An 18,649-nucleotide genomic window follows, 5' to 3' on the forward strand; every position below is an offset into this window, starting at 1 on the left:
CTGCCGTCTATCCTCCATGTTATCCCTGTGTGTTTCCTATCATATTTGTTAATCGCTTTATCTATTAAAAATGACTTCTTACTAAGTAAAAACCCTCACATATTGTCCACTAAGTGCGGTAATGCTAAACGGATACATTTCTGCACCAAAGAGTATGAAAAAATTATGTGTGTTTTTGTACCCTGGTTACCTGCTGTATACTCAAAGGGGTCTGGGAGGGGAGAGAGGATTATGAAGAAAAAGAGGGGTATGGAGGAAGACAGAGTCATTTGGAAGAGGAGGAAGACAGAGGAGTCTGGAGGAGAAGGACAGAGGAGTCAAGAGGAGGAGGAGGACAGAGGAGTCTGGCTGAAGACAGTCATCTGGAGGAGGAGGACAGAGGAGTCTGGAGGAGGATAAAGGAGTCTGAAGGAAGACAGAGGAGTCTGTAGGAGGAGGACAGAGGATTCTGGAGGAAGACAGGAGTCTGGAGGAGGACAGAGGATTCTGGAGGAAGACAGGAGTCTGGAGGAGGACAGAGGATTCTGGAGGAAGACAGGAGTCTGGAGGAGGACAGAGGAGTCTGGAGGAGGAGGACAGAGGAGTCTGGAGGAAGACAGGAGTCTGTAGGAGGAGGACAGAGGATTCTGGAGGAAGACAGGAGTCTGTAGGAGGAGGACAGAGGATTCTGGAGGAAGACAGGAGTCTGGAGGAGGACAGAGGAGTCTGGAGGAGGAGGACAGAGGAGTCTGGTGGAAGACAGTCATCTGGAGAAGGAGGACAGAGGAGTCTGGAGGAGGATAGAGGAGTCTGAAGGAAGACAGGAGTCTGGAGTAGGAGGACAGAGGATTCTGGAGGAAGACAGGAGTCTGGAGGAGGAGGACAGAGGAAGGAGTTTGGAGTAGGAAAGAAGGGGGTCTAGAGGAAGGGGACAAAGGATTCTGGAGGAGGAAACAGGAATCTAGAGGAGGAGACAGAGGAGTCTAGGGGAGGACAGAGGAGTGTGAAGGAGGGGACTGCGAAGTCTGGAGTGAGGAGACAAAGGAGTCTGGACAGAGGAGTCTGAGGTGGAGGAGACAGAGGAGTCTGGAGGAAGAGGAGATAAATACCAAAAATCCTATCCCAAGAGGTACCCACGGTTAAATATCAAATATTTACAATTTCCCTCAGGGCCAAAGCCCCTACGGGTCTAAATCCCCTTTACTTGGAGCCCCCCCCCCCCTTTTAAAATGTGACTTTTATTAATTATCTATTCATATATTAAATCCAAAGGTGTAAGGCTGCATTCACACCATGTTTTGTACATATGGGTGCCGGATCCGGCTGGGGGAGGGGAAAACCGAGCCGGATCAACCCGTAAGTCCATTTACTTTAATGAGCCGCCCGTAACTGACCGGAGTCAAACAGTGACTCCGGTCGGTTCAGTTTTGACCCGTATGTGGTTTTGGACCGGACCTAAAACCGTAGTATACTACGGGTTGAGGTCCGGCCAGGAGACCGCATACGGGTCAAAACTGAGCCGACCGCAGTCACTGTTTGACTCCGGTCGGCTACGGGAATGGTGTTTTAAAAATCACAGCCCGATAGAGGGTGGTATTATATACCCCTAATCTTTCACCCAGTGCACTATTTCGGAGAACCAGTTACTGGATTCTATATTTCTGACCCTCACTCTACCCCTTCGCTGCTAATTGAGAACCATAAGAACCCCCCCAACCCACCGTTTCACCGGCTGCAACAGTCTTTATCAAGGGCCGAGGTGCTAACAAGTCCATATAGTAATTGATCAGTTCCCAATGATTGTATATCCTGGATTTGTATACAGTAGAATCTCCCAATAGCAGACACTCACAGGGAATAAAAAAGTGTCCCTTGTTCAGAGATGCCCCCTATTGAGAGGTGTCCCCTATTGAGAGGTGTCCCCTATTGAGAGATGTCCCTATTGAGAGATGTCCCCTATTGAGAGATCCCCCTATTGGGAAAAAGGCTAAAAAAAATATTTCTAAATGGATGAACACTGTCCTGTACTCACTGCAGAATGTAATTACCTTATAAAACATGATAAAAAACAATATTACAGTCGAATCTTCTAGTGTCGTTTAATCGCCCATTATCCACCCCCCCTGTACCATTTCATCCCCTCTTTATACCCTCTACCATCTTATTCCCCCATGCATTTTGCCAAATGATCCCCCTTACCCCCTGTGTCACATAATTTCCCCTTGCCCCCCCCTGTGCTATTTCTTTTCCCTTTATTACCCTCTGTGTAAATTCATCACCCCCCTCTATGAAGTGGCACGGGGGGGGGGGGGGGGATAAAGGGGGAATGAAATGGCCCAGGGGGTGGTAAAGAAGGGATGATGAATTTTTTGCACAGAGGGTAGTAAAGGGGGAATTAAACAGCACAGGGGGGATGAAAAGGAAAAGATGTGGCCAAGGGGGGGGGGGGGGGTGATAAAGGGAATGATTTGGCACAGGGGAGTAAAGTGGCACGGGGGGGGGGGATCAGGATAGGAGGGGGTGAATGTACAGCGGACGTACAGAAGCAGGAGATCAATGAATAAACATTGGTCTTCTGCTTCTGTGCTGGGCCTTTTGCAGGGGGGTTCAGCAGGGTTCTGGGCCCCTTACTAGAGTATTGGTTGTACCCCCTTATGGCGGCCCTGTGTACAAGGTAGGGCCGGCACATGAGCCTGGTTATCTCCTGGTTATCTTATTGGGAGTGTTTTATCCTCTATTGGGAGTGTTTTGTCCTCTATTGGGCGTGTTTTGTCCTCTATTGGGAGTGTTTTGTCCTCTATTGGGCGTGTTTTGTCCTCTATTGGGAGTGTTTTGTCCTCTATTGGGAGTGTTTTGTCCCCTATTGGGAGTGTTTTGTCCTCTATTGGGAGTGTTTTGTCTCCTATTGGGAGTGTTTTGTCCTCTATTGGGAGTGTTTTGTCCCCTATTGGGAGTGTTTTGTCCTCTATTGGGAGTGTTTTGTCCTCTATTGGGAGTGTTTGGTCTCCTATTGGGAGTGTTTTATCCTCTATTGGGAGTGATTTGTCCTCTATTGGGAGTGATTTGTCCTCTATTGGGAGTGTTTTTTCCTCTATTGGGAGTGTTTTGTCCTCTATTGGGAGTGTTTTGTCCTCTATTGGGAGTGTTTTGTCTTCTATTGGGAGTGTTTTGTCTCCTATTGGGAGTGTTTTGTCCTCTATTGGGAGTGTTTTGTCTCCTATTGGGAGTGTTTTGTCCCCTATTAGGAGTGTTTTGTCCTCTATTGGGAGTGTTTTGTCCTCTATTGGGAGTGTTTTGTCCCCTATTGGGAGTGTTTTGTCCTCTATTGGGAGTGTTTTGTCCTCTATTGGGAGTGTTTTGTCCCCTATTGGGAGTGTTTTGTCCTCTATTGGGAGTGTTTTGTCCTCTATTGGGAGTGTTTGTCCCCCTATTGGGAGTGTTTTGTCCTCTATTGGGAGTGATTTGTCCTCTATTGGGAGTGTTTTGTCCTCTATTGGGCGTGTTTTGTCCTCTATTGGGAGTGTTTTGTCCTCTATTGGGAGTGTTTGTCCCACTATTGGGAGTGTTTTGTCCTCTATTGGGAGTGATTTGTCCTCTATTGGGAGTGTTTTGTCCTCTATTGGGCGTGTTTTGTCCTCTATTGGGAGTGTTTTGTCTCCTATTGGGAGTGTTTTGTCTCCTATTGGGAGTGTTTTGTCCCCTAATGGGAGTGTTTTGTCCCCTATTGGGAGTGTTTTGTCCTCTATTGGGAGTGTTTTGTCCTCTATTGGGAGTGTTTGTCCCCCTATTGGGAGTGTTTTGTCCTCTATTGGGAGTGATTTGTCCTCTATTGGGAGTGTTTTGTCCTCTATTGGGCGTGTTTTGTCCTCTATTGGGAGTGTTTTGTCCTCTATTGGGAGTGTTTGTCCCCCTATTGGGAGTGTTTTGTCCTCTATTGGGAGTGATTTGTCCTCTATTGGGAGTGTTTTGTCCTCTATTGGGCGTGTTTTGTCCTCTATTGGGAGTGTTTTGTCTCCTATTGGGAGTGTTTTGTCTCCTATTGGGAGTGTTTTGTCCCCTATTGGGAGTGTTTTGTCCTCTATTGGGAGTGTTTTGTCTCCTATTGGGAGTGTTTTGTCTCCTATTGGGAGTGTTTTGTCCACTATTGGGAGTGTTTTGTCCTCTATTGGGAGTGTTTTGTCCCCTATTGGGAGTGTTTTGTCTCCTATTGGGAGTGTTTTGTCTCCTATTTGGAGTGTTTTGTCCCCTATTGGGAATGTTTTGTCTCCTATTGGGAGTGTTTTGTCTCCTATTGGGAGTGTTTTGTCCTCTATTGGGAGTGTTTTGTCCTCTATTGGGAGTGTTTTGTCTCCTATTGGGAGTGTTTTGTCTCCTATTGGGAGTGTTTTGTCCTCTATTGGGAGTGTTTTGTCCCCCTATTGGGAGTGTTTTGTCCCCTATTGGGAGTGTTTTGTCCCCTATTGGGAGTGTTTTGTCCTCTATTGGGAGTGTTTTGTCTCCTATTGGGAGTGTTTTGTCCTCTATTGGGAGTGTTTTGTCCTCTATTGGGAGTGTTTTGTCTCCTATTGGGAGTGTTTTGTCCTCTATTGGGAGTGATTTGTCCTCTATTGGGAGTGTTTTGTCCCCTATTGGGAGTGTTTTGTCCCCCTATTGGGAGTGTTTGTCCCCCTATTGGGAGTGTTTTGTCCCCTATTGGGAGTGTTTTGTCCCCTATTGGGAGTGTTTTGTCTCCTATTGGGAGTGTTTTGTCTCCTATTGGGAGTGTTTTGTCTCCTATTGGGAGTGTTTTGTCCCCCTATTGGGAGTGTTTTGTCCCCCTATTGGGAGTGTTTTGTCCCCCTATTGGGAGTGTTTTGTCCCCTATTGGGAGTGTTTTGTCCCCTATTGGGAGTGTTTTATCCCCTCTATTGGGAGTGTTTTGTCCTCTATTGGGAGTGTTTGGTCTCCTATTGGGAGTATTTTGCCCCCTATTGGGAGTGTTTTGTCCCCTATTGGGAGTGTTTTATCCCCTCTATTGGGAGTGTTTTGTCCCCTATTGGGAGTGTTTTGTCTCCTATTGGGAGTGTTTTATCCTCTATTGGGAGCGTTTTGTCCTCTATTGGGAGCGTTTTGTCCTCTATTGGGAGTGTTTTGTCCCCTATTGGGAGTGTTTTATCCTCTATTGGGAGTGTTTTGTCCTCTATTGGGAGTGTTTTGTCCCCCTATTGGGAGTGTTTTGTCTCCTATTGGGAGTGTTTTGTCTCCTATTGGGAGTGTTTTGTCTCCTATTGGGAGTGTTTTGTCCTCTATTGGGAGTGTTTTGTCCCCTATTGGGAGTGTTTTGTCTTCTATTGGGAGTGTTTTGTCTCCTATTGGGAGTGTTTTGTCCTCTTTTGGGAGTGTATTGTCCTCTATTGGGAGTGTATTGTCCTCTATTGGGAGTGTTTTGTCCTCTATTGGGAGTGTTTTGTCCCCTATTGGGAGTGTTTTGTCTCCTATTGGGAGTGTTTTGTCTCCTATTGGGAGTGTTTTGTCCCCCTATTGGGAGTGTTTTGTCCCCTATTTGGGAGTGTTTTGTCCCCTATTGGGAGTGTTTTGTCTTCTATTGGGAGTGTTTTGTCTTCTATTGTTTTGTCTCCTATTGTGAGTGTTTTGTCCCCCTATTGGGAGTGTTTTGTCCCCTCTATTGGGATATTGGGAGTGTTTTGTCCCCTCTATTGGGAGTGTTTGGTCTCCTATTGGGAGTATTTTGCCCCCTATTGGGAGTGTTTTGTCCTCTATTGGGAGTGTTTTGTCCCCTATTGGGAGTGTTTTGTCCCCTATTGGGAGTGTTTTGTCCCCTATTGGGAGTGTTTTGTCTCCTATTGGGAGTGTTTTATCCTCTATTGGGTGCGTTTTGTCCTCTATTGGGAGTGTTTTGTCCTCTATTGGGAGTGTTTTGTCCTCTATTGGGAGTGTTTTGTCCTCTATTGGGAGTGTTTTATCCTCTATTGGGAGTGTTTTGTCCTCTATTGGGTGTGTTTTGTCTCCTATTGGGAGTGTTTTGTCCCCTATCGGGAGTGTTTTGTCCCCTATCGGGAGTGTTTTGTCCCCTATTGGGAGTGTTTTGTCCCCTATTGGGAGTGTTTTATCCTCTATTGGGAGCGTTTTGTCCTCTATTGGGAGTGTTTTATCCTCTATTGGGAGCGTTTTGTCCTCTATTGGGTGTGCTATGTCTCCTATTGGGAGTGATTTGTCCTCTATTGGGAGTGTTTTGTCTTCTGTTGGGAGTGTTTTGTCTCCTATTGGGTGTGTTTTGTCTCCTATTGGGAGTGTTTTGTCCTCTATTGGGAGTGTTTTGTCCTCTATTGGGAGTATTTTGCCCCCTATTGGGAGTGTTTTGTCCTTTATTGGGAGTGTTTTATCCTCTATTGGGAGTGTTTTGTCCTCTATTGGGAGTGTTTTGTCCCCTATTGGGAGTGTTTTGTCTCCTATTGGGAGTGTTTTATCCTCTATTGTGAGCGTTTTGTCCTCTATTGGGAGTGTTTTGTCCTCTATTGGGAGTGTTTTGTCCTCTATTGGGAGTGTTTTGTCCCCCTATTGGGAGTGTTTTGTCTCCTATTGGGAGTGTTTTGTCTCCTATTGGGAGTGTTTTGTCTCCTATTGGGAGTGTTTTGTCTCCTATTGGGAGTGTTTTGTCCCCCTATTGGGAGTGTTTTGTCCCCTATTTGGGAGTGTTTTGTCTTCTATTGGGAGTGTTTTGTCTTCTATTGGGAGTGTTTTGTCCCCTATTGGGAGTGTTTTGTCTCCTATTGGAAGTGTTTTGTCCTCTATTGGGAGTGTTTTGTCTTCTATTGGGAGTGTTTTGTCTTCTATTGGGAGTGTTTTGTCTTCTATTGGGAGTGTTTTGTCTTCTATTGGGAGTGTTTTGTCCTCTATTGGGAGTGTTTTGTCTTCTATTGGGAGTGTTTTGTCTTCTATTGGGAGTGTTTTGTCTCCTATTGTGAGTGTTTTGTCTCCTATTGGAAGTGTTTTGTCCCCCTATTGGGAGTGTTTTGTCCCCTCTATTGGGAGTGTTTTGTCCCCTATTGGGAGTGTTTTGTCCCCTATTGGGAGTGTTTGGTCTCCTTTTGGGAGTATTTTGCCCCTATTGGAAGTGTTTTGTCCCCTATTGGGAGTGTTTTGTCTCCTATTGGGAGTGTTTTGTCTCCTATTGGGAGTGTTTTGTCCCCTATTTGGGAGTGTTTTGTCTTCTATTGGGAGTGTTTTGTCTTCTATTGGGAGTGTTTTGTCCCCTATTGGGAGTGTTTTGTCTCCTATTGGAAGTGTTTTGTCCTCTATTGGGAGTGTTTTGTCTTCTATTGGGAGTGTTTTGTCTTCTATTGGGAGTGTTTTGTCTTCTATTGGGAGTGTTTTGTCTTCTATTGGGAGTGTTTTGTCCCCTATTGGGAGTGTTTTGTCTCCTATTGGGAGTGTTTTGTCCCCCTATTGGGAGTGTTTTGTCCCCTATTTGGTAGTGTTTTGTCCCCTATTTGGGAGTGTTTTGTCTTCTATTGGGAGTGTTTTGTCTTCTATTGGGAGTGTTTTGTCCCCTATTGGGAGTGTTTTGTCTCCTATTGGAAGTGTTTTGTCCTGTATTGGGAGTGTTTTGTCTTCTATTGGGAGTGTTTTGTCTTCTATTGGGAGTGTTTTGTCTTCTATTGGGAGTGTTTTGTCCCCTATTGGGAGTGTTTTGTCTTCTATTGGGAGTGTTTTGTCCTCTATTGGGAGTGTTTTGTCTTCTATTGGGAGTGTTTTGTCTCCTATTGGAAGTGTTTTGTCCCCCTATTGGGAGTGTTTTGTCCCCTCTATTGGGAGTGTTTTGTCCCCTATTGGGAGTGTTTTGTCCCCTATTGGGAGTGTTTGGTCTCCTATTGGGAGTATTTTGCCCCCTATTGGAAGTGTTTTGTCCCCTATTGGGAGTGTTTTGTCTCCTATTGGGAGTGTTTTGCCCTATATTGGGAGTGTTTTGTCTTCTATTGGGAGTGTTTTGTCTCCTATTGGCAGTGTTTTGTCCTCTATTGGGAGTGTTTTGTCCCCTATTGGGAGTGTTTTGTCCCCTATTGGGAGTGTTTTGTCCCCTATTGGGAGTGTTTTGTATCCTATTGGGAGTGTTTTGTCTCCTATTGGGAGTGTTTTGCCCTCTATTGGGAGTCTTTTGTCCCCTATTGGGAGTGTTTTGTCTCCTATTGGGAGTGTTTTGCCCTCTATTGGGAGTGTTTTGTCTCCTATTATGAGTGTTTTGTCCTCTATTGGGAGTGTTTTGTCCCCTATTGGGAGTGTTTTGTCTCCTATTGGGAATGTTTTGCCCTCTATTGGGAGTGTTTTGCCTTCTATTGGGAGTGTTTTGTCTCCTATTGGGAGTGTTTTGTCCTCTATTGGGAGTGTTTTGTCCTCTATTGGGAGTGTTTTGTCCCCTATTGGGAGTGTTTTGTCCCTCTATTGGGAGTGTTTTGTCCCTTATTGGGAGTGTTTTGTCCTCTTTTGGGAGTGTTTTGTCCTCTATTGGGAGTGTTTTGTCTCCTATTGGGAGTGTTTTGTCCCCTATTGGGAGTGTTTTGTCTCCTATTATGAGTGTTTTGTCTCCTATTGGGAGTGTTTTGTCCCCTATTGGGAGTGTTTTGTCCTCTATTGGGAGTGTTTTGTCCTCTATTGGAAGTGTTTTGTCTCCTATTGGGAATGTTTTGTCCCCTATTGGGAGTGTTTTGTCCCCTATTGGGAATGTTTTGTCCCCTATTGGGAGTGTTCGGAGGGGACAAATACATTAAGTCTTATGGGACTCTGCCAGGGAATAAAATACTGTCCACTATTGGGAGGTGTCCACTAAGGGAGATTTTACTGTATAACATTTGTTTTTTCTGACTTTACAGACTCGTATTTCCTTCGTTCAGTACCTGATTCATTCTACGGATCCGCCACAAGAAACGTCCCCAGATACTTCAGAGCAGGAGACAAGTGTCCCCCCGGAATCCCCAGACATTCTCCTGCAGGAGGCGCCGCAGTTACCAACCAGAGTACGTGTCACATGATGGACTGGATTTAGGTTTTTCTGTATTTTTTTTTGTAGCGGATCAGCTTTATTAGTAATAAGGGTTCTATGGGGGGGTGTTCTGTATACTAGGCTGGGGAGATAACAGGAATGAGTGAGCGTGTAATGTAAATATATACAATAAATTCTGTTAATCCAGGTTATCACCACTCATCGCGCCATTGTGTTCTTAACAAATGTCAAATTCAGACATAACCCTGTGACAACCTGGTACTTGTAGTGCTGTGCGCTGTCCTTCCTGTTATATCTTGCTTCTTAGTTTGATGCTTTATACCAGTGGTCTCAAACTGTGGCCTTCCAGATGTTGCAAAATTTCAACTCCCAGCATGCCTGGACAGCCAATGGCTGTCCGGGCATTCTGGGAGTTGAAGTTTTGCAACATCTGGAGGGCCACAGTTTGAGACCACTGCTCTATACATATCACTGAAAAATGCCAAATGTCCTAATACTCAGGCCCAAGCTTATAATCCAAATCCACTATATCAAGATCAGTGTTACCAAAAATACCTTTATACCAGAGACAAAAAGTCCTGCCACACCATGAACCACTACCATTACCACCGTATAGTGATTGGATAATACCACCATACTGTAACTTAATAAAACCACTATACAATGCCCCATATAGCAGTTAGGCCCCCTCATTGACCCCATTTTGTAGTTAGGTCCCTTCTGTGTGCCTCTACAGTATGAGGTCCTCTATGTGCCCCATGTACAGTCATGGCCATAAATGTTGGCGCCCCTGAAATTTTTCTAGAAAATGAAGTATTTCTCACAGGAAAGGATTGCAGTAACATATGTTTTGCTATACACATGTTTATTCTCTTTGTGTGTATTGGAACTAAACCAAAAAAGGGAGAAAAAAGTAAATTGGACATAATGTCACCAAACTCCAAAAATGGTCTGGACAAAATTATTGGCACCCTTAAAGGGGTATTCCAGGAAAAAACTTTATATATATATATATATATATATATATATATATATACATACATCAACTGGCTCCAGAAAGTTAAACAGATTTGTAAATGACTTCTACTGAAAAATCTTAATGCTTCCAATAATTATCAGCTGCTGAAGTTGAGTTATTCTTTTCTGTCTGGCAACAGTGCTCTCTGCTGACATCTCTGCTAGTCTCGGGAACTGCACAGAGTAGAAAAGGTTTGCTATGGGGATTTGCTTCTACTCTAGACAGTTCCCGAGACAGGTGTCATCAGAGAACACTTAGACAGAAAAGAACAACTCAACTTCAGCAGCTCATATGTACTGAAAGGATTAAGATTTTTTTAATAGAAGTAATTTACAAATCTGTTTAATTTTCTGGAACCAGTTGATATATAAAAAAAGTTTTTTTCCTGGATAACCCCTTTAACTTAAAGGGGCATTCCAGGCAAAAACGTTTTTTTATCAACTGGCTCCGGAAAGTTAAACAGATTTGTAAATTACTTCTATTAAAAAATCTTAATCCTTCCAATAGTTATTAGCTTCTGAAGTTTTCTGTCTAACTGCTCAATGATGATGTCATGTCCCGGGAGCTGTGCATGATGGGAAAATATCCCCATAGGAGCTACACAGCTCCTGGGACGTGAGTCATCAGAAAGCAGTTAGACAGAAAACAGCAACTCAACTTCAGAAGCTAATAACTATTGGATGGATTAAGATTTTTTATTAGAAGTAATTTACAAATCTGTTTAACTTTCCGGAGCCAGTTGATATATAAAAAAAAGTTTTGGCCTGGAATACCCCTTTAATATTTGGTTGCACACCCTTTGGAATAAATAACTGAAATCAGTGTCTTCCTATAACCATCAATAAGCTTCTTACACTTCTCAGCCGGAATGTTGGACCACTCTTCCTATAAGCATCAATAAGCTTCTTACACCTCTCAGCCGGAATGTTGGACCACTCTTCCTATAACCATCAATAAGCTTCTTACACCTCTCAGCCGGAATGTTGGACCACTCTTCCTTTACAAACTGCTCCAGGTCTCTTATTGGACGGCGCCTTTTCCCAACAGTAATTATAAGATCTCTCCACAGGTGATCAATGGGATTTAGATCTGGACTCATTGCTGACACTTCAGAACTCTCCAGCGCTTTGTTGTCATCCATTTCTGGGGCTTTTTGACGTATGTTTGGGGTCATTGTCCTGCTAGAATACCCAATATCTCGGACACAAACCCAGCTTTCTGACACTGAGCTGTACAGTGCGACCCAAAATCCATTGATGATCCTCAGATTTCATGATGTCTTGTACACATTCAAGGCCCCCAGTACCAGAGGCAGCAAAACAACCCAAAACATCACTGACCTCCACCATATGTCACTGTAGGTACTGTGTTCTTTTCTTTGTAGACCTGTTTCGGTAAACGGTAGAATGATGGGCTTTACCAAAAAGCTCTATCTTGGTCTCATCTGTCCACAAGACGTTTTCCCAGAAGGATTTTGGTTACTCAAGTTCATTTTGGCAGAATGTAGTCTTGCTTTTTTATGTCTCTGTGTCAGCAGTGGGGTCCTCCTGGGTCTCCTCCATAGTGGGGTCCTCCTGTGTCTCCTCCATAGTGGGGTCCTCCTGGGTCTCCTCCATAGTGGGGTCCTCCTGGGTCTCCTCCATAGTGGGGTCCTCCTGGGTCTCCTCCATAGTGGGGTCCTCCTGGGTCTCCTCCATAGTGGGGTCCTCCTGGGTCTCCTCCATAGTGGGGTCCTCCTGGGTCTCCTCCATAGTGGGGTCCTCCTTGGTCTCCTCCATAGTGGGGTCCTCCTCGGTCTCCTCCATAGTGGGGTCCTCCTGGGTCTCCTCCATGGCGTTTCATTTCATTTAAATGTTGACGGATAATTCGCGCTGACACTGATGCTCCCTGAGCCTGCAGGACAGCTTGAATATCTTTGGAATTTGTTTGGGGCTGCTTATCCACCATCCAGACTATCCTGCGTTGACACCTTTCCTCAATTTTTCTCTTCCGTCCACGCCCAGGGAGATTGGCTACAGTACCATGGGTGTAAACTTCTTGATAATGTTGCGCACTGTGGACAAAGGCAAATCTAGATCTCTGGAGATGGACTTGTAACCTTGAGATTGTTGATATTTTTCCACAATTCTGGTTCTCAAGTCCTCTGACAGTTCTCTTCTCCTCTTTCTGTTGTTCACACACAGACACACAATGCAAAGACTAAGTGAACTTCTCTCCTTTTTATCTGCTTTCAGGTGTAATTTTTATATTGCCCACACCTGTTACTTGCCCCAGGTGAGTATAAAGGAGCATCACATGCTTGAAACAATCTTATTTTTCCACAATTTTGAAAGTGTGCCAATTATTTTGTCCAGACCATTTTTGGAGTTTGGGGACATTATGTCCAATTTGTTTTTTCCTCCCTTTTTTGGTTTAGTTCCAATACACACAAAGGGAATAAACATGTGTATAGCAAAACATGTGTTACTGCAATCCTTTTCTGTTAGAAACACTTAGTTTTCTTGAAAAAATTCAGGGGTGCCAACATTTATGGCCATGGCTGTAGTAGTTAAGGCCCCTCTGTAACCCAATAAAGTACTTTTACCAACCACTATGGGTCCTTATAGTATTATGCTCCCCTCTGTGCCCCCATATAGTATTAGGCCCCTCTGTCCCCATATAGAAGTTAGATCCCCATTATGCCCCATATTGAAGGCCTTTCTAAGCCACCTTATAGTATTAGGCCCCTCTAAGACTTTGTTTAGTAGTTAGGCACCCTTTGCTCCCTCCCTTCCTTTTAGATGTTAGGCCCCCTCTTTTCCCCCATATATTACCCCCATAAAAAATACAAACCGTTTCACACAGCTTCTCTCTGATAAGTCTCCGGTGTAGGCAGTGTGTTACGGTGTCGTTGCCCACTCTGGCAGTCCCCAGCTATTTCCTCTCAAGCGACAGAACATGGAGCGGCTGGCTTCGCATTTTGTCAGATGAGCTGTGAACACATCTTAAAGACGCACACACAAGTGAAAGTGTGGGGATCCAGACATGTATCTTAGGTGCCTGGCGGGCCCGCTCTAACTCGGGGGCCATCCAGGGGATTCATTGCCTCCTGGGTCTCTTAGTATGGGTGCGACCAGTAGTCCGTGAGCTGGCACTGCACACAATTGGGGCTGTACTGCTGCCATACGGGGCCACATCAAGGGCACCGGCCGCCCGACTCTGCCTGTCTTCTTGGTTTCATCTACTGTTACCTTCATTCTGACACTGGTTACAGAACTACTGCCAGGGCCTTTGTATCTTCACCGGCCTTTAAAGGGGTACACCACTGGCCAGCGTTCGGAACTAAATGCTGTTTTGATGCTGCAGGGGTTGGCCACGTCCCTCGTGACGTCACGGCCACGCCCCCTCAATGCAAGTCTATGGGAGGGGGCGTGACGGCCGTGTGTAATACAGTTATGCCTGCTCTCTCCTCTCATATACAGTGAAATACATTATATATTGATGTAGTGGCACTGCCACTTTAACCCTTTAGATGCCACTGCCTGGTTGACTTTGGCATCTAAGTGGTTAGACAAAGGGAGGAGGCCGATCAGATCATACTGTCTATATCCCTGGTGGAACTTAAAACACAGTACTTTTTTTTCCCTTTAAATTAACCCCTTAAGGACTAATTTTAGCCTTAAGGACTGGGCCAATTTTCCTTTTGGCGTATGAAGGCTAATTTTTTGTGCTGTGGTGTGTAGTTTTTATGGGTACCATTTTTATTTTGATGGGGCTTTTTGATCGCTTTTAATGTATATGAAGTGACCAAAATGCACAATCTTGAACTTTTGCTATTTTTTTACGTGTACGCCATCGACCGTGCAGTTTAACTAACCTTATACTTTAATAGTTCGGACATTTATGCACGCGGCGGTACCATATATGATTATGTTTATTTTTTATTACATTATTTTATTTAAAAAAGGGGGGGGGGTGATTCAAACTTTTATTAGGGGACATTTAACTTTTTTTTTTTTGTAGAGGGCTAGAACATGTAGTCTTCTGATTGCATATACTGTTCTGTGCCATAGCATAACATTGATCAGTGTAATCGGGGCTCTGCTGCTCCAGCCTGCGGAGGATGCAGAGGATCACAGATCGGACGCAAGGAGGCATATAAGCACCTTCCCGCCATCCTCTCAGCTAATCAGGACAGCGCAATTTCATTGTGATGGTCCCGATCAGCTCCATTGAGCTGCCAGGATCGTTTTACCTTCATTTGAGATGTCGCGGTCAACCCTGGGTCCTGGCTGCTGATAGCATTCCGGACCCACCGGGCTTGAAGCGTGCTCAGCCATCCATCCTGAACGGGTTAATAATCTAATATAAAGAAAAAAAATGTAATTTCAAAAAAATGTATATGATTTTGGATGACCGTTTGCAAAAAATGTTAAAATATACCGTATTTTTCGCCGTATAAGACGCACTTTTTCTTCCCAAAACTGGGGGGAAAAAGTCGGTGCGTCTTATACGGCAAATACACCCCTATCGCGGCAGTCCCTGCGCCCATCAACGGCCGGGACCCGCGGCTAATACAGGACATCACCGATCGCGGTGATGCCCTGTATTAACCCTTCAGATGCGGCGATCAAAGCTGACCACCGCGTCTGAAGGGAAAGTGACACTAACCCGGCTGTTCAGCGATTTCACAGTGGTGGTCCCGAACAGCCCGACTGAATAGCCGGGTTAGTACTTACAGGACACCGGGAGGGACCTTACCTGCCTCCTCGGTGTCTTCTCCGTTCAGGGATCCCCTGTATGGCCGGCGCTCTCCTTCCTCGTCATCACGTCGTCGCGTACGTGCGTCGGCGTGCGTAATGATGTGATGACATCGACGGAGAGTGAGGATACCCGGCCGGCAGCAGAGACGTTCCGGAGCGACGGGGACACGGCGACAGTGATGGAGCGACATCCAGGGCAGCGGTGACGGGTCCGGAGTGGCGGGGACACGTGAGTATTACCTCCTATGCAGTGGTCTTCAATCTGTGGACCTCCAGATGTTGCAAAACTACAACTCCCAGCATGCTGGGAGTTGTAGTTTTGCAACATCTGGAGGTCCGCAGGTTGAAGACCACTATTGGGTTCAAAATCTTTAATTTTTTAGATTTTGCACCTAAAAATAGGGTGCGCCTTATACGCCGGTGCGTCCTATAGGGGGAAAAATACGGTAATGTTACTTATCCTACGCAGTAAGTAGGAAAAAAAAAACACCATGGGGGAGAGTTAAGTTCCGACCATGAGTTGCTCATGGCAACCAATCAGATCACTTCTTTCATTTTTCAGAGGCCTTTTCAAAAAAGAGAGAAGTGTTCTGATTGGTTGTTATGGGCAACACAACTGTTTTTCCTCTGGACAGGTTTTGATAAATCTTACCCCCCACCGCCATGGGTATTGCCACTTGTTATTGATCCTACATGGTGGACGCTGTAAAAGGAAAAATTATGATAATAAAAAATGCTATAATTTTTCTTTTTTTGCCTGGTTAAATTACATCCCAGAAAACATGGCATGAAAAGCATTAAAAAATAGTCTTATCTATCCTCTGGGGCCCGACCCATGTGTCTGGCACCTATATAAGCCTTATATATGTGCACTTATTAGCAGCTCCCCCCCCATGTGACCTCCTGTATATACAGAGAGACCAAAATAACCCAACCCGTGCTCGGCTCACTAAAATAAAAAAGAGGGGGGTTTTTGGGAAACCAAATATGAACACCTATATGTGCATGGCGTGCACGAACAATAACCCCAAGAAATAAGGTGTGTGTATAAATAGATAACTTGGTGTGAAAAAATATATATGTTTCATTTTAGGGATGCACCGATATATCGGCGGCCGATACATATTGGCCGAAAATAGCTATTTTGGGGAAATGCCGAAACAACAAAAAATTTGCCGATAATGACCACCTCCCCTACCCGCCCACAGCACATGTTACAAACACTGCCAGTGCCAGAGGCGTAGCGTGGGGGGTGCAGGGGGGCCGGGCGCAACATCTGGGGGGGCGCTCTCCGGGATAGGAATACTTCTTTTTATGTGCCCGGGCCGGCTCCCGTGTGTGGCTGCAGGCGGGGGCCGGCCAGAGCATATAAAAACTAATACTGTATACTAAAAACCAGGGGGCCTCCAGCTGTTGTGAAACTACAACTCCCAGCATGCCCGGACCGGCAAAGGCTGTCCAGGCATGCTGGGAGTTGTAGTTTCACAACAGCTGGAGGCCCCCTGGTTTTTAGTATACGGTATTAGGTTTTATATGCTCTGGTCGTCCCCCGCCTGCAGTCACACACAGGAGCCGGCCCGGGCACATAAAAAGAAGTATTCCTATCCCGGACATCCCTGTGTCCCGAAAAATCTTTTCGGGACATAAGGATGTCCGCCCGTCACTCACCATTCCCCGGTCAGCGTGCGTCCTCCTTTGGTCCTTCGCTTCTCCGCCTCTATGGTTGTACGCACGGCACGGGGCCTGGTAAGTGACCGGCAGCGCGTCATCTTCTTCAGTGTTCCGGTCACCGCTCCTCCGGTCCCGGCACCTACTGCTATGGTCCATAGGCCATAGCAGTAGATGTGACCCCGGGCCGGAGGAGCGGTGACCGGATCACTGTGGGGGCAGCAGTACAGACATAAAGCCTCCAGTCATACACTGTATATGGCTGGAAGCTGTATGTCTGTGGGGTGGGGGGAGCTGCCTACTATTGTGGGGGAACTACTGACCTAATGTGGGGGGGGGGGCTGCATACAAATGTGGGGGGAGCTGGCTAATATTGTTGGGGTGGAGCTGCCTGATATTGTGGGGGGGGGGGAGCTGCCTACTATTGTGGGGGAACTGCTGACCTAATGTGGTTGGGAGCTGCCTACAAATGTGATGGGAGCTGCCTAATATTGTTGGGGGGAGCTGCCTAATATTGTGGGGGAACTGCCTACTCTTGTGGGGAACCTGCCTACTATTGTGGGGGAAATGCTGACCTAATGTGGGGGAGCTGCCTACTGTTGTGGGGGAACTGCTACCATTGTGGGGGAGCTGCCTACTATTGTTGGGGAGCTGCCTATTAATGTGGGGGAGCTGCCTATTAATGTGGGGGAGCTGCCTATTAATGTGGGGGAACTCCCGACCTAATGTGGGGGAGCTGGCAATCTAATGTGGGGGACTCTAATCTAATGAGCGGAGTGCTGCATTTTACCAGAAGACGGGGAGAAGTCATTTTCGGTATCGGTTTCGGCCGGACATTTTTTTTTATTTCGGTTTAGTTTCGGTTCTGAAATTTCCATTTCGGTGCACCTCTATTTTATTTAATTCATGGTTATAACAACATTTCACACATAAGGACAGAGTAAAAAGATAAAAACACAGTATAAAATGAAGTTACCGTAATAGTATAACTATAAAACCTGCAAGGAGTGGGCAAATAAATAAGCCTCTATGTATGCTGAGGACACTGCTGTATAAAAAGGGGGGGATAAAAACGTATGTGAAAAATAAAAGTGAATGCACACCGTGGTACAAGTGAAGTCAGCCTATATAGCAGTTAAAAGGGAGGTGTGCAGCAAATCACATGAAAAAATAAATGGCTAAGTGCAAAAGCCAATCAAATGTGACAATGTGACACAAACAAAGTGCTAGTGCAAGGGAAATAGCAGCAGTGACAGGGGTCGGGTAATACATACAAAGCAGGACTCAGCCACACCACTCCGTATCTCCAATGTGTATCGCTCGAGGGCTTTGTCAAGGAGTCCTCTATATACAGTGGGGAAAAAAAGTATTTAGTCAGCCACCAATTGTGAAAGTTCTCCCACTTATAAAGATGAGGCTGTAATTTCCATCATAGGTTATAACCTCAACTATGAGAGACAGAATGAGAAAAAAAAGTCCATAAAATCACATTGTCTGATTTTTTAAGAATTTATTTGCAAATTATGGTGGAAAATAAGTATTTGGTCAATAACAAAAGTTCATCTCAATACTTTGTTATATCCCCTTTGTTGGCAATGACAGAGGTCAAACGTTTTCTGTAAGTCTTCACAAGGTTTTCACCCACTGTTGCTGGTATTTTGGCCCATTCCTCCATGCAGATCTCCTCTAGAGCAGTGATGTTTTGGGGCTGTCGCTGGGCAACACAGACTTTCGACTCCTTCCAAAGGTTTTTTATGGGGTTGAGATCTGGAGACTGGCTAGGTCACTCCAGGACCTTGAAATGCTTCTTACAAAGCCACTCCTTCTTTGCCCGGCCGATGTGTTTTGTTTGGGATCATTGTCATGCTGAAAGACCCAGCCCATTTTATCTTCAATACCCTTGCTGATGGAAGGAGATTTTCACTCAAAATCTCATCATATATGGCCCCATTCATTCTTTCCTTTACATGAATCAGTCGTCATGGTCCCTTTGCTGAAAAACAGCCCCAAAGCATAATGTTTCTACCCCCATGCTTCACAGTAGGTATGGTGTTCTTTGGATGCAACTCAGCATTCTTTCTCCTGCAAACACGACGAGTTGAGTTTTTACCAAAAAGTTCTACTTTGGTTTCATCTGACCATATGACATTCTCCCAATCCTCTTCTGGATCATCCAAATGCTCTCTAGGAAACTTCAGACGGATCCGGACATGTACTGGCTTAAGCAGGGGGACACGTCTGGTA

At 45.3% G+C, this 18,649-nt stretch overlaps 1 protein-coding gene across 2 annotated transcripts in view; it reads left to right on the forward strand.

The window, feature by feature from the left end:
• The window catches only part of LOC130298413 (tudor domain-containing protein 5-like), a 62,614-nt gene that overhangs the window by 33,885 nt on the left and 10,080 nt on the right, over window positions 1-18,649 (forward strand). Inside the window, exon 9 of one of the 2 annotated variants that reach the window (XM_056551331.1) lies at window positions 8,847-8,990. The exons of the other annotated variant lie outside the window; for it this stretch is intronic. Coding sequence (XP_056407306.1) covers window positions 8,847-8,990 — 144 coding nt within the window. The remainder of the gene's footprint in view (window positions 1-8,846; window positions 8,991-18,649) is intronic. 2 annotated transcript variants of the gene reach the window in all.

The sequence above is a fragment of the Hyla sarda genome (assembly GCF_029499605.1).
Source record: "Hyla sarda isolate aHylSar1 chromosome 7 unlocalized genomic scaffold, aHylSar1.hap1 SUPER_7_unloc_1, whole genome shotgun sequence".
Taxonomy (NCBI): Eukaryota; Metazoa; Chordata; class Amphibia; order Anura; family Hylidae; genus Hyla; species Hyla sarda.